This window comes from Eucyclogobius newberryi, unplaced genomic scaffold (genome assembly GCF_026437365.1).
Source record: "Eucyclogobius newberryi isolate DKJ021-1_F unplaced genomic scaffold, fEucNew1.0.hap1 SCAF_4, whole genome shotgun sequence".
Lineage (NCBI taxonomy): Eukaryota > Metazoa > Chordata > Actinopteri > Gobiiformes > Gobiidae > Eucyclogobius > Eucyclogobius newberryi.
Window position 1 is genome coordinate 21,994,687 of NW_027316056.1, and position 13,051 is coordinate 22,007,737.

The 13,051-nt window shown below is 40.2% G+C and overlaps 1 protein-coding gene across 1 annotated transcript; it reads right to left on the minus strand.

Annotated features, from left to right (window-relative positions):
• Positions 1 to 67: 67 nt before the first annotated feature.
• LOC140377755 (centrosomal protein of 95 kDa-like) lies at positions 68 to 8,810 on the minus strand. The gene is made up of 21 exons (XM_072463305.1): positions 8,611 to 8,810; positions 8,026 to 8,154; positions 7,712 to 7,819; positions 7,523 to 7,633; positions 6,794 to 6,872; positions 6,223 to 6,314; positions 5,987 to 6,147; positions 5,679 to 5,730; positions 5,539 to 5,606; positions 5,305 to 5,471; positions 5,091 to 5,208; positions 4,911 to 5,022; positions 4,534 to 4,721; positions 4,357 to 4,452; positions 3,548 to 3,698; positions 2,526 to 2,692; positions 2,372 to 2,446; positions 1,663 to 1,815; positions 1,437 to 1,583; positions 1,288 to 1,359; positions 68 to 760 (listed from the first exon to the last, which is right to left on the minus strand). The coding sequence occupies exons 1-21, from the start codon at positions 8,633 to 8,635 to the stop codon at positions 584 to 586; spliced, it is 2,448 nt and encodes an 815-aa protein (XP_072319406.1). The 5' UTR covers positions 8,636 to 8,810; the 3' UTR covers positions 68 to 583.
• Between the last annotated feature and the right edge of the window lie 4,241 nt (positions 8,811 to 13,051).

A 13,051-nucleotide genomic window follows, 5' to 3' on the forward strand; every position in this document is an offset into this window, starting at 1 on the left:
CAAGTGCAGACATTTATTTGTTTTGCAGATGTAGTGCACATCGACAACAATTTATTTTTCAAATTGCACTGAATTTTGGTCAAACTCAGGTCTAAGATTAAAAATCACAAATAAAAATCTGATTTATCATTGTCTCCGCAGATTAGAAATCACACATTTACAAACATTTCAAAATCAAACCATGTTAATGTTAAAAAAATAAATAATTCAAGTGGATTAATCATGGTTTTAGGCGTTGAAGGAAGACGTGTCAGGATCCTGGTCTTGCCGGTTCCTATTTGGCAAAGGAAGAACATGGTGTATTTTTGCTACAGTAACAGCACACTGAGGGAGCACAGACCGTTAAAATCCATAAAACACAAGGAGAAATAGCAGCTCGAGGAGAAGGATCTTTATATACAATGTCTTTAGTTTATTTTAGTAGGTCCAGACTTATTATTTAGGTGACAGCAACCGTGTACTGCAGTATTCTCTGTGCAAACGCGCCCCGAGGATGCAGAGCCTAGAATTGTACCTAATGTGAGTGCGAGTCTCTTCCTCTCGTCACGAATCCAGCATTAGTCTGAGTCACTAGGGCAGGTAACTAGGGCAGGTAACTAGTGTTGTGGTTGAAGGACGTCAGCTGCAGCCGCGCCCGCAGCCTCTGGACGTCCAAATCCGGAAAGTGCACGTCCTCGTCGTTCTCTATGACGATCCTCTGGAGCTCCCGGATTTCTCGCTCCATTCGACTGCGCAGCTCTCGTTTCATCTTCAGCAAAGCCTGCAACCGAAAGTGCTTTCACAGAATCTGGCCACCGCTCACACACAAACGCACTTACAACAGCGCTCAACGGTTTTGGGGTCAAATATCAAGGGTTTCCAGCGATTCGATTGTGTGTTTCCAGTCAAAGTTCACATTTGTGTACATAGTTAGCCTATTTTGATACTTATTTTTGTCTTATAGGGAATTTTTTGTTTTAATCATTTAGCAAATTTTAACTGTTTTTCTTTTTTACTTATAAAAGGTTGTTTTATCATTGTTTTCTGTTGCACCGAATCACCAAAGCAAGTTCCTGTGTTTGTGAATTCTGTTCATTGACAATAGCAATAAACCTTTTCTGATTCTGAACGCATCGAGACTGAAATGAGAAGTGTTTGTAGAAGTCTAAACGGCGGGTTGAGCAGGTTTTTCACATGGTAAGACGGGATATTGGTTGTTTGCAGAGGACATTATGCTACTTAAACAATAGCCGACTTGTGAATACTCCGTTAAAATTGCGATTTCAGTTCGATTGCAGTAAATCTTACCTTTTCTTGAGCTTTTTTCCTGACCTGGATATCCTGCCGCTCTTGAGCAAGTTTGTCAGCCAGTAACGAGAACTGCCAACGAGAAATGATTATCATACAGTGAATCGCACAGTGAAACATTTGTTCTGCATTGGTGACCCTCGTCTGACCTGGTCTTTGTAGTAGTTCTCCATAGACGTGATGAAGTCTTCTTGCTTCCTTCGCTGCTGCAGCCGCTGCTCTCGGGCATAAGCTCTCTGCTCCATCAAGTGATCTTTCTGGATCGACAAACCGTCCTCGAAAAGCTGCCGAAACATCTGGACGGACGCGCAAAACAGTCAGACATTCACAGATCATGCCACTGTGGCAGATGAAAGCCCGAGCGCGCCCTCTCACCCGCTCCTCTTTGGTGCGCGCCCTCATCAGGCGGGCGCGGTGCTGCACGTGGTACTCGCTGTGGTATTTCTTGGCGCGTGCGACCTGCTGCCGCTGCTCTCTTAATTTGCTCTGGGTGGACTTCTGCTGCTGGATTCGCTCTTTGAATTCACTCTGAATAATAAAATAAGTGTTAAATGCACAAAGTGGACATATTGTGTGTAGAGAACAGCTATAAGTCGAAGAATGGATATTATCACCATTGTTGTTCTATAAGTTTATGATTAAAACTATTTGAAATTACACAAAAAGGCTGTTTCAACTTACAATGAGCAAAAATGTTTAGTCTCATCTTCAGAACCTGATCAAATGATATTTCTGCCCTTTTTTTTTAATTTTACAGCCCGTTTTGCGCATTCCTGATGCATTATTAAAATATTGTCTGATTATTGTTATCAAGATAATGCAAAATCAACTACGGATATATATTTTTTGTCAACATTGCCAAATTGTGACCAATTGTGCCAATCTGTTCTGGTTGGAAATGAGCCAACTTAAGACTCCACAACTCGTACACTCAAGTTTGTTTTTAATGAGACACAAAAGCAACACAAAATGAAAAATAACATTGACATTATAATCATATCCAAAAGAAATACATGTATCCAGTTATTTGCTTTTTCTGGGAATAAATATCTTTTGATCATATTTCGCATAATGTGAGATTTACCAGTCTTCTGCTGTGCTCCTGCTTTTTACGATTTATCTCCACCAAAAGGTTGTGCTTTCTGTGAGCTTCTTCCAACTGCAGGACAAACGGACGTGTGAATAATAACGCTTCAGACTCCAGGTTTGAAAAAGGTCTTAGCGTGTTAAGCCTGTACCTCGCGAGAGAGTTTACCGCGACTCTTTGACGACGACGACATGGCGTGAAGTCGGTTCACCTGCTGCATCTGCTCCGCCCACATTTGCCCCAACTCACGGGACGAGATGTGGAGGTGGGGCAACTCCTCAACGAGCGCCGGCAGCAAGCCGTTGTCCTTGACCGTCACTGAACGCCACAGACGCACGTCAAATGAATAAACTGTGATCTTTACAAATTGAGAGGTGTAACTGCTCAAACATTTAATCTACATCGTTATATGAACTTGTTTCCACCATGCACACATAGTTTTCAGTAAATTGCCACGTGCAGACCCCCAGAACACTCGGCTCTGACCCTCCTTCACGCACGCTTCAGTCCCAGAACATTGCCGGGTTTGCCCTGTTCACACTTGCACTTGTCCCCCTGCCATTCTATCGCCGTAGCAACCCGCTGCATGATTTAAAGTGAACGAAAATGGAAATTGACTGCAAAGTGTTAAGCATGGAAACTAAGATTGTAACCATAGAAACGAGGGGGGGGGGGGGGGGGGGGGGGGGGGGGGGGGGGGGAATGCAGGAAATTCTATTGAGTTCTGGCTTCATTCACACGAGTCGCTGCTCTGGCAAAATGCAGGTTAAATCCCGAGTGTGAATGAGGAAAGGTCATTTCTGAAGCTCTTTATAGTCGAGAGTGAGTTGAAAGATAAAAGCAGACAGTTGTTGATGAGTGCGTGAAACCACAATGACGTTTTTCTGACAATCTAAAGTCATTTCCAACACAAATTCAAACTAGTTTCTTTACTATTCTTTGACCAGGTGAAAATATTAAACGCATATATTAAGAAAATTCTAAAACTATCTAGAAAATATGAATTCTTCTCAGTTTTGATACTTGTTCAAATCAGTTTAGTTTCAATACTGGTGTTTAGTATCAATTGGTTATCTGGATTTTTTTTTTTTTTTTGGGTGATTACAATTAAATAAGAAAAGGTAAACCAATAAAAAAAAAAAACAGTAAATAACGATTTCCTTCTGGACTTACATGTTGGAGCTTTCCGGGGCGTGTCTTGCAGCCGTCGCCCGGACGTCGGGGCAGTTTTTCGATGCGATCTGTGCCGAGGTCTCTGTTTTGTTGGTGTTTGTTTGTGGCTTTTTGAAGCGTCTTTCAGGATGGTCTCTCTGTACTCTCGCTCCTTCAAAGACACAATGGAGTCGTTCAGTTGCAGTCTATTTTTAAACCATCACAAGTTCAGTGTCATTTTTAACTACTGTAGAATGGTCCTACTGTCAATTTGTATGTGCTTGTTTATCTCCTTTTTTATGCCCTGTAATTAGACTTTATAGAAGAGTTGTTATGCTGCCACCAGACTTCAACTCTCCCATCATACACCAGGTTCAAACAGACGCACAAGAACCTTCCAACTTCAGTCTGCAACAATGTATTTATCCCAAAAGGCACCATACAAAGAGTCTAAGGAGATATTAGTCACAGCGGTGTTCACTCAAAATTGTATTTTGGTTGATTCCTGCATGTTTGAGTTAATCCTGTCCTGCAACTGAGGCTCAAGTGCTCAGAACAAAGTCCCGTTCTCACCTTCCCCCTATCCCCGCCCACATCCCTGCACTTGGTTGTTATCATTTTGACAAGAGTGATACACGTAGGGCTCGAAAATGTCACGTAGCCACTTCTCTACGGTGAAAGTCAATGGACCCGTTTCTGTTGCCAAGACCAATATTGCCGTTTACGATGAACAAAACGTAAAATTATGATCCATTTATGTTTTAGTTTAATACCAAGCACGTGGAAAAAAAGCCTAATACAATCAATTAGCGTAGTAAAAAAGCACTCACGGCGTCCAGAGCTCGGAGCCGCTCCCGGTCAAGCTCCGCCCTCTCTTTGTCTTCATACCGTTGCAGTTCCTCTTGGTACATCTTGTCCAGCAGGTACTGAGAAACATTAGCAATGATTTAATCCTCAAGTGGAGCTCGATCATGCAGAGCGAACATCTTCAATGGCTCTCTTCGTACCTTGCGTAGTTTCCGTTGGGACAGTCTGTGAGTCTGTCTCTTCGACTGATCCGGCATCGCGAGGTTGCTCTGTCGCCCGTCCTCGACAAAAAACGAGTCCTCCACAGACTCTCTTTGAGGCGAGCGCAGTGGAGGAGGGGACGGGGCGCGGGCCGGTCCACTGCACTCGGGCTCTGGGTCGAGTACATCTATAAACATGACATAAGAGTTCATGAGTCCGTTATTGTGGATGGCAAAGGTTTTTAAACGAAGGAATTTTGTACTGAACATTTTGGAAGATGATTTCTAGGCACTGGTGAGAGAAAATCCCATTTGTAGGATAAACTTTTAGAAGTAGTGTTTATGTACAATTCTTCATCTCAAAACGAAGCCTGTACCTGAGCGTTGTCGGGACGTCCGGCGCCGTTCCGTGGGGCCGCCGCGTGAATGGCGGCCCTCCTTTCTGACCTCACGCGACTCCCCGGGTTCGCAGAGGACTCGCTTAAGCATCTACAGGAAGAAGCAGGTTAGTTAACGGTTTAAAAACACAATGCAACAAAACGCTGTCGTCTCACCACCTGATCAAGCTCTTCAAGACGATGGGAAAGATTTTCAGAAATGTTATGTAACTCCTCTTCAGTTTTCTTGTTTCTTTGCCTGTGAGAAGATAGAGGGTCCACATCCTCCTCACCTCGTCTAATAAAACGAAAAGGGAAAAAAAACAACAACAACAACAACTGATACTTAAGACAGTTCATCCATCGTAAAAAGCTAAATTGTATATGGTCTTACTTTGCTCTTGCTCTGTGACCTGGGCGTTGTCGATAGTGTGCAGTGTCCGAATTGTCCTCTGTGTCCGAGGCCAACGAGTCTGTGGCTCTGGTCTCGTCTTGTAAAGTGAGGAGGAGCACATCTGGCTGGGTACGAAATAAAACTTTCCTGGGACCTCCGTTTTTGAGCTAAAAGTTAAGAGGAGAGGTCAGACCAAACACAAAAAGATGATTTTTGCATTTCAGAAAATAATACCTCAACTGTTTCTTTGTCCAAGTCTGTGTTGTTACTTTTTGGGTGAGATGAAGATCTTTCACTTAAAGCTGCAAAGAAAAACAAACATATTGAGCAGTGCAATTGCAAAATCTCTGTAGATCCCATTGTCATGTACAAACCAGGTGAATGGATTTGAGAGTCCAGTCTTCTGTCAGGAACAGTCTCTGGAAGCTGTGTGATAAACAATTCGTTTAAAAAGGAATGCAGAATGCAAAAATATAATACAAAAGTACAAAATACAACTGAGCAAGGAATTTGATCAACAATCTTCCAGGTTTTGTGTAAACCTGGAAGATTTAGTCACTGATAGTTAAAGTAGACCACCACAGATCTGTTTCTGTTACTGTTTTGTTTCAGCACCATTTTTAAACTGTCCCAGATATCCATTTCTTGTCACGCTTTATGTTTTATCTGTAGTTGCTGCTACCTGCACCGTGGCTTGATCTGCTCGCTCGTCGGGGCTCGTCGTGTGGCGACCGTTGGACTCGAGTTGAGGCGTGTGGCTCTGTCTCGGCGGTCCGAGAGCTACGGCTGAGGGGATGGCTTCAGATTGTGGAGAAACAGGGAGCCAGGCGGAGGGAGACTCTTCTGAGGTTTAAAGAAAAGTAAAATGTAATACAATGTGTATCTAAATGAAGAAGCTTTGGTGTTCCAAGTGTTCACCTGAGCCTCTCAGGTCAGTCACTTCCCCGTTAGTGGTCGCGGTCTCAGGTTTTGGGGAATGATGCGAGTCATTACTGCTTTGGGCACCAGACCTGATACAAAACACAGGACATGCAAACATGTTATTAGGCCAATTGCTTTGGAGGAACAATTAGGAAAAATAATCTTGTTCCATACATCACTTTTACAACATTTAACATTTAAGGCAATTACAATTAATAATTTCTTTAATAAGCCCTTTTGAGATCAATTCTCTCTTTCATCAATCTGTAATAATTTCTTTATTGGTATGGAAATATCAGATGTAAATTTAATTTAGAGCAGTAAAAAGTCATATAATATCAAATTTATAATACAGAAATGCTTTTTTATGTGTAATAAATATTTACTGGATTGTTTAGTTCACATCTAAAATGTTTCCAGTTTTGCCCACGAGACATGGCAACATTCCCGCCGTCAATAAACAAATGCAGCATTATCAAATGCAATTATTACTTGCAGTTATTTACAGAATTTCTAGTGATATATTTATAGTGTTGTTGAACATTGCTTTCTTTGTGGATAATCTTACTCTTCACTGCAGGACACAGAGGCTCGCTCCGGCTCCTTCTCTTCACTCTGGATGTCCTCATTTGGACTGTTGTTTGGCTCTTTGAAGAAAACAGAAACATCAACCACACGACAATAGCACAACTGTTGAACTATGACAAACATAAACAAACTCAAGGCCCAGTTTGTACTATTTTAGTTGCTGTAGAAACTACATTGTGATGGTGCATGAAAAATGATGTAATCGTGCATTAAAAGAGGGCCACAAAGCTGGTATTGTTACAAAGAGCAGCTACAACCATCAACAACTAATTGCAATTTGGCAGTTTTTCCCTAGAACTGACAAAAAGCCTTTTCTTTTAACAAAATAGGCTCTGTACGCACTCAATAAACGCTACATTAATTTAGCTTCCATTTGTCTTTACACGACTACCAATGGATAAGAGATATAGAAACTAAAAATGAAATTGAGTTTAGAAACTGATATGGCTTTTCAAATTAACTTCATGAATATAAAACAAGCCCGTTTCATATCAGTGTCATACAAAACAGTGTAATTAAAAGACAATCCCCAATTCAATTTACCTCAAATGTGTGTATTTCAACTATTTCAGCAAATTAAAAAATCCAAATAATACTGCTATATATTGACTCTATATAGAAAAGTATGTAGATATAGACAACAAAACAGTGCAAAAAGTACAGCAAGGTAAAAGTCAATTACACAGTTCCATAATAATACAAATCTCACCACTGTTTTGTGACTCTTCGCTCGTGTCTTCATTCAGATACTCGAGCAGACCATCAAATATTTCCAAGAGATTTTTGATGGATTCTATGTTGCCTCGAACAACATTTTCTCCTGCAAACATAAACCCAATTTCAGCTGTATTACCCCAAGTTAAGCTGCAGGAAAGAACAAGAGAAAACAATCCTTTACCGGTGATGTGCGAGAGGCTGATTTGTAGATAATCCAGAGACAAAGAGTCGATCACAGATTGAACATTATGAATATCATCCTCTTGACAGCGAGGATCTGCAATATAATCTATCAAACAAGAATAAATACCGGTACATGAAGGAGCTTTGCAAAACAAATGCATATTTGTTTGTTGTGGACTTTGGCTGCATTAAGCACAATCTCATGACCTGATGAAATGTGATTGGACACATTCCTTTCATACTAATGTCATCTAAACTTTCTTTACATCTGCCTTAATCATTCCTACACATTAGCAGAAGTCTTGGTCTTACCTGGGACCTTCTCTCCTAAAATGCTCTCATATATTGTGATAAAAACATTTGCATCACAGTCCGTCAGTTTTCTCAGCCTCAGGTTCAGGTGACATTTGCTGAGGAGATCATTTGCCACATCAACCCAGTCTGTAAGAGAATCATATCAGAATAAAATGTCAAATGTAATTGCACTTGATAAACACAGTACAATTATAGAATATGCCACAGATAAAAGTTACATGATGATGGCTTACAGACAATATAAGTCTCTAATGGTTGAAAGGATTTACACTGTGGGATTAAGGCTAAAAAATAACTAGCACTGAAGAAATACAACCAAAGTGGCGTTAAATTAAGTTACATTTATGTTTAGCATGACTATCTCCCAAGTTAAAAAAAAAAGATCGTTTAAACTTTTTACAAACAGCCTCCATCAAAATACATAAGTTTTCACCAGCCGCGTATTAATTAGCTTTGTTTTAAAATAATTAAATGCGCTGATCATGGAACACAGTTTGTAAACACTTGGCCTGAGGGGCGCTGCTAGCGCTGATGCTAGCGTGTTACGTGTCGTTAGCTTTCTCCTTCAGAGTCGGCTCTTACCTCTCTCAGCCTCCTGGGTTCCCATCAAACTGCTCTCGACAAGAGGCAAGTGTTTTTTTCAATAAACAATAGCTCCTGAGCGGCGTCCCGATACTCAAAATCTGATCAAAGCTATTTCACGGTTATAGTTTGATGATTGTTTTACAGTTACAAGAAGCAGGAACTTCTAGGTTCTCGTTTGAAACAGGAATGTGCTCTGATTGGCTGCCACCGTTCTGTGTTTCCGGAAGTGACTTTACGTGTATTTGTACCGCCCTCTACTGGTCCTTACCATGGATCTAGGTCAGACCCATGGATGGTCAGACCTGGGCATTGTGGCCCCAGGGGCAAAATGTGGGCCCTCGGCATGTTTAATCTGGCCCCCAGAAAGATTTTAGTTTCTATTTTTTAACTGTCTGTAACCTTATCTTATCTCATCTGTCTGCACTTGTAGCCTAATAAAGATGACATGAAATTAATTAAATAAAAGATTCAATAGTCTATATTTGACAGAAAAGTGATATTGTATTTGATATTTAATATATATAAATCTTGTTTTTTTCACCCCAATGATCGCGGGCCGGCCCTCCGCTACTTGCCTGGATTCGAATATGGTCCTCGGAGGGAAATAATTGCCCACCCCTGATCTAGGTCCTTACTAACGCTGCAACTTTAGTCAAGCTGGTTGTGTATATATTTGCGGATGAGATCTTGGACTTGGAGCGTCGAAGTTGATCCAGATAGATCAAATGTAACCAATAAAAATAATGACCAAACTTGATTCAATGGCTGAACATAACTCAAATGATCACTCTGGAGCATCATGGTGATTTATTTTTATCAAGTGATTTACGCAGTAGTATAAGACAGAAGTCCTTTCAAAATGAAGTTTCACAGGTTTTATTACAAGTTAATGCAGGAAAACTTGTTCAAGGCTGTTTCTCATGATTTACTGGTAAAAACAATCAAAAAACCAAAAACATAGGCCCATCCAGGTGCACATCTTCACATGCGCTGACCACCTTTTTCCTAACATTAGGCTAAACAAATTATGAAAATATTTAGAAAGAAGAACTTAAAAAAGAAAATATCAAAACTGAATGAGTAAAATAAACATAAACAAAAATATTCATTTTAACTTATTATCAGAAATATAATAAAAATAAACAAAATAGACTAATATAGCTCCTACAATAAGACAGGACAAATACAATTCAGAACACTGTATATCCAATAGATTGGGTGGATCTCGCTGATATTACTATTGCAAGCTTATAAATGAAAAGATGTACCATTTTAATATGAAAGTTTATGTTGAAGGCATATGGGCATACATTCTGTGTCTCTAAAATGTAATAAAAATCTAAATAAAAAATATATGTGTTTCTTGCACTGCTCCAATGTGACATACTCTCTGGGTGTCATACACTATTCTTCAAAATACTGTGTTTGTTTTGGGTTAAGGATTTGTATTTTATTTGTTTTCCATCCTGATACAAATCTGTCTGCATAGTAAAAGTACTTTTTAAGTAAAGTCACTTCCAATTATAGCTACACTTTTAAATTAGACTAGGATACACTATGTTCTCTTTACTCACTCTATAAAGACATTGTGTGACTTTATACATTATTGCCATGGTGTTAAACAAAATGATACACAATCTGCATTTTGTGTTCAAGGTCAGGTGAACAACGCTCTGAACATTTTGGCTATCTTTGTTCCTTGATACAAATGAACAAATTTCATCAAATACATTTTTTCATTTAAATTCACAAACACACCCTTGTCACACCCTTGTTTTTGATTGCAGGGGATATCAATTCATCCAAGGTCTACCACGAAATCCAGCGTAATCTTTATAATCTGAAATGTATAAAAAGATCACTAGAGTATAAAGTATAAATAAATAGTCTTATATTCTGTGTTGTTCCTCATTTCTGTAAACAATCAAAAGGCTTCTCGTTTAAATTTTGCAGTTTGGTCTGAGATTACTTTTTTCTTAGAATTTCTATGGTCACAATTGATATCTTTAGTCACTGATCTAAACAATCTGAGTGTACTAGCATTTTCAAATGAACACTAAACAAATTTGCAGTATATTATCATTATTTTATTGTACTCACGTGAACACATTTTCCGAAGCTCGTCTCTTTCTTCAGACAGGTTGTGGTGACTGGTGTTAAGGACTGAGGAGACAACCACACATTTTTATTTTATAACAAAACAAAACACAAGAAAAGAACATGACCAGAGAGGAGACATAAACCAAAATAAGCAGAAATCCAGTAACAGCCATAAATTTAAATAAAAAGAACAACAGTGAGAGACCTGTCCCCAACCCAAAGGTGAAGGGATGCGACCTTCTCGTTCACTGGGGTGAACTCCAACACATGGCGGCTGAGCGGAGGGGCTATAAGCCCACACCAGCCCGCCGCCTCTCCCCGCGGGCAACACCAGAGAAGTGGAGCGTCCAGCCCCTCTCGAGGAGATGGGTTCCAGAGCCCAAACTGTGCGTGGAGGTGACGCCGACTATATCTAGTTAGTACCGCTCAACCTCCCGCACAAGCTCAGGCTCTTTCCCCCCCAGCGAGGTGACATTCCATGTCCCCAGAGTTAGTTTCTGTGTCTGGAGATCTGGTTGTCGAGGCCCCTGCCGTCGACTGCCGCCCAGATCTCTCTGCACCGGCCCTTTACGGATTCTCCTGCAGGTGCTGGGTCCACGGGAGGATGGCCCCACGTCACTCGTTCCAGCTGTGCCCGGCCACCAGACGCTCGCCGTCGAGCACCTACCCCAGGCCTGGCTCCAGGATGGGGCCCCGGTGACACCAATCTGGCCGGTGTAACTGACCTTGATTTTTCTCGATTCATATAGGGCTTCTGAACCGCTCTTGGTCTGACCCGTCACCCAGGACCTGTTTGCATTGGAAGACCCTACAGGGGGCTTAAAGCCCTCGACAACATAGCTCCTGGGATCATTTGGGCAATTAGTACTTTGTGAAATTATGTATTCTGCTGTAGCCTAAATTTTAATGTGGTCTAACTTTTAAACACTAATGATAAAACTCAGAAATTTAGAACACTGCTGACTGGAGAATTTTACTGAAATTAAATGATTACATTACTCACGTAAATACATTTTCAGAAGCTCATCTCTTTCTTCAGACAGGTTTTGGTGACTGCTGTTAAGGACTGAGGAGACAACCAAATATTTTCAATCATTAATAGTAATTCCTCAATTAATATATACATTGATGTATTCTGCTGTAGCCTAAATTTTAATGCAGTCTAATTTTTGAACACTCAAGTTTTACTGAAATTAAATGATTACATTACTCACGTGAATACATTTTCAGAAGCTCGTCTCTTTCTTCAGACAAGTTTTGGTGACTGCTGTTAAGAGCTGTCAAAATTGGACATGAACTTTCAGTAAGTGTGAGAAAGCTGCGTTGTGCAAACTTGTTCCTTCCTGATTACGCCTGGGCTGAGGAACAAGTATCGCCCGGTGAGGAATAAAATTTGAGAAAAACCATCAAACTCATGGGGTCAATGGGAGCCCGGACGGAAACAATTATGCAAGGGCATGTCGTTTTAAATATTGAATCTACTGGAAAAAAAGGCTCACACTACTGAACTTTAAACATCTCCTTCAATAATCTTAATTAGAAACAATTTAAACTTGGTCAAAAGACACTAAACTAATGTGCAATAAATGGTTATCAATTACAGTTGTGATATAATATTGAGCGTGGAAACATAATCAGAGTAAACTCCCCACATTTAAAATGAATATTACCACATTATATGAATAGATTTTCTGTAGCTCATTCATTTCTTCAGACGTACATGCGGTTTGGACTAGAGAGGATAATGCTTTTACTACCTTCAAATGACCAAAATCAATATATGCAATATTCTTGAAAGAAAAATGTCTAACGCATGAAAACAAGTACTCACTGAGACGGAATCCAGTATTAAGTGAAGCTTGCAGGAGGCACAGGAGTCCAAAGCTGACTATGACCAGTCTAATTGCTCCTTTTGAAGAAACCTCCTCCTGCTCGGTGTTGGTTTCAATGGCACTCCTGGAGCTGGTTCTAAATGATCTTTTATTCTTGCGGACATACTCGGATGTGTTCTCATAGACATCCATCATTCATTCTGCCGCTTCGCTTAGCTCTCTCATTTTTAAACCGTGATCACATATTTGCAGTTTACAGGAAATGCAGTTCCATGTTACTTCACATTTTTTCGTCACTATGCTTTTAGTCCTAAGTGTACATTTTGTAGAACCCAACATAGGCTATTTCAATCCATCCAGTTTAGAATAATTTTCACTTCTAGAACTCATAGATCTGATATGGTACAAGGAAATGGCTTTGCATGTTGTAGGAAACCAAACAAGTATATATATTGAATGCTGATCAGAGTTGTCACTTTTCAAAAAACCTTTATTGTGTTGCCTGA

Coding starts and splice junctions, on each gene's coding strand:
- LOC140377755 (XM_072463305.1), bottom strand. CDS start 8,635: ATGGGAACCCAGGAGGCTGAGAGAG. Junction 8,155..8,610: donor AACCCAGGAGGCTGAGAGAG/GTAAGAGCCGAC, acceptor ATTCTCTTACAG/ACTGGGTTGATGTGGCAAAT. Junction 2,447..2,525: donor GCGGTAAACTCTCTCGCGAG/GTACAGGCTTAA, acceptor TTTGTCCTGCAG/TTGGAAGAAGCTCACAGAAA.